This window comes from Geospiza fortis, unplaced genomic scaffold, assembly GCF_000277835.1.
Source record: "Geospiza fortis unplaced genomic scaffold, GeoFor_1.0 scaffold237, whole genome shotgun sequence".
Taxonomy (NCBI): Eukaryota; Metazoa; Chordata; class Aves; order Passeriformes; family Thraupidae; genus Geospiza; species Geospiza fortis.
This window is the reverse complement of record NW_005054319.1, coordinates 2,482,477-2,483,738: the sequence shown is the minus strand read 5'-3', so window position 1 is coordinate 2,483,738 and position 1,262 is coordinate 2,482,477. Positions and strand designations below refer to the sequence as shown.

At 47.5% G+C, this 1,262-nt stretch overlaps 1 protein-coding gene across 1 annotated transcript in view; it reads right to left on the bottom strand.

Annotated features, from left to right (window-relative positions):
- ZFAND2A (zinc finger AN1-type containing 2A) overlaps positions 1-652 on the bottom strand; it is a 3,692-nt gene extending 3,040 nt beyond the window's left edge. The window contains exon 1 of the mRNA XM_031056565.1: positions 598-652. Within this exon, the coding sequence (XP_030912425.1) occupies positions 598-652 (55 nt within the window). The remainder of the gene's footprint in view (positions 1-597) is intronic.
- Between the last annotated feature and the right edge of the window lie 610 nt (positions 653-1,262).

Here is a 1,262-nt window from a genome sequence, read left to right as displayed (position 1 = left end):
GGCGTGGGCGGCGGCCAATGGGAGGCTGGGGGCGGCTGAGTCACGGTCGGGGGCGGGGCCTGGGAATGGGAAGGGGAATAGTGGGGGCGGGAATGGGGAAGGGGATAATTAAGAAAATTAAGAAAAATTAATAAGAATAAGAATAAGAATAAGAATAAGAATAAGAATAAGAATAAGAATAAGAATAAGAATAAGAATAAGAATAAGAATAAGAATAAGAATGGAGATAGGCACTGGGGTGAGAAAAGATTTGGGGTAGCAGAGCAAGGAGATGAGTTCTGGGTGGAGGTGGCAGGGGTTGGTAATGGAGACCAGAAACTTGCCCAGTTGGTCTCTATTTTAAATGCTTGTCTCACTTTGACAAGGCACCTTGAGATCAAGGTGTGTTTTAGAAACATGGTTCTTTGGAGATGTGTGACAATGCTGGCTTCACACAGAGCAGAGGAGGACTGGTGATTTCATGGCATTTGCTACAGGATTGAGAAATGACAAAGTGTTGTTCTGCCCCTGCTCTCCCAGAAAACACCTGACAGTGCTGTGGTGTGTGACTCAGACACACAGTGGAGCCATGGGGTCAAAGGGGAGCTCTGGGGTTGCGTCTGCTGACTGCCTGCACAGGCCACTTTGTGCTGTTGAACTCCAGGAGTGGCATGTGCCGCTGCTCCACCTTCCACGTCACCCAGCAACGTGGCACTCATGTGACTCCTGCTGTGGGTGCCAGCTTGGAGCACTTCCCAACAGCACATTCCTGCTGGATTAAATGATACCATGTCATCAGCCAGACAGTCTGCCCACTCTTCAATTAATTTTCTCTCCCAAAACCATAAAATTACCAAATCTCCTCACATAAACCCTTACTCCACAGAACAACTGAGCTGACAGAGCATTCTGCCACAGGTTTGTGAAGGGTAAACTCTGATTTCACCTCCTCCACTGTGGTGTTTGCTGTCTGGGGTCTTTGGGACAGCTGTGCCACATCCACGCTGGGAACACACAAAACCTGCCCTGGGACAGCCTGGGCAGGGGACAGCCAGAGTATGGCACTCTCCCCCATTTCTACTGTTCTTCTCTTGGTTGGTTCTGGCTGTTTGTGACAGGTGAATTTTAAAATGGAAGAGGAAACAGCACAAAACATCCAAATACAAATAATAAGAGAAAGTAAAATTATCCAAGTTACTTCAGGAGCTTGGCTCTATTATATATCAGCTTCCTTGTACAACTTAAAATCTTGGGAGGTGCAAAAAACCCCACGTGTCCTGCTG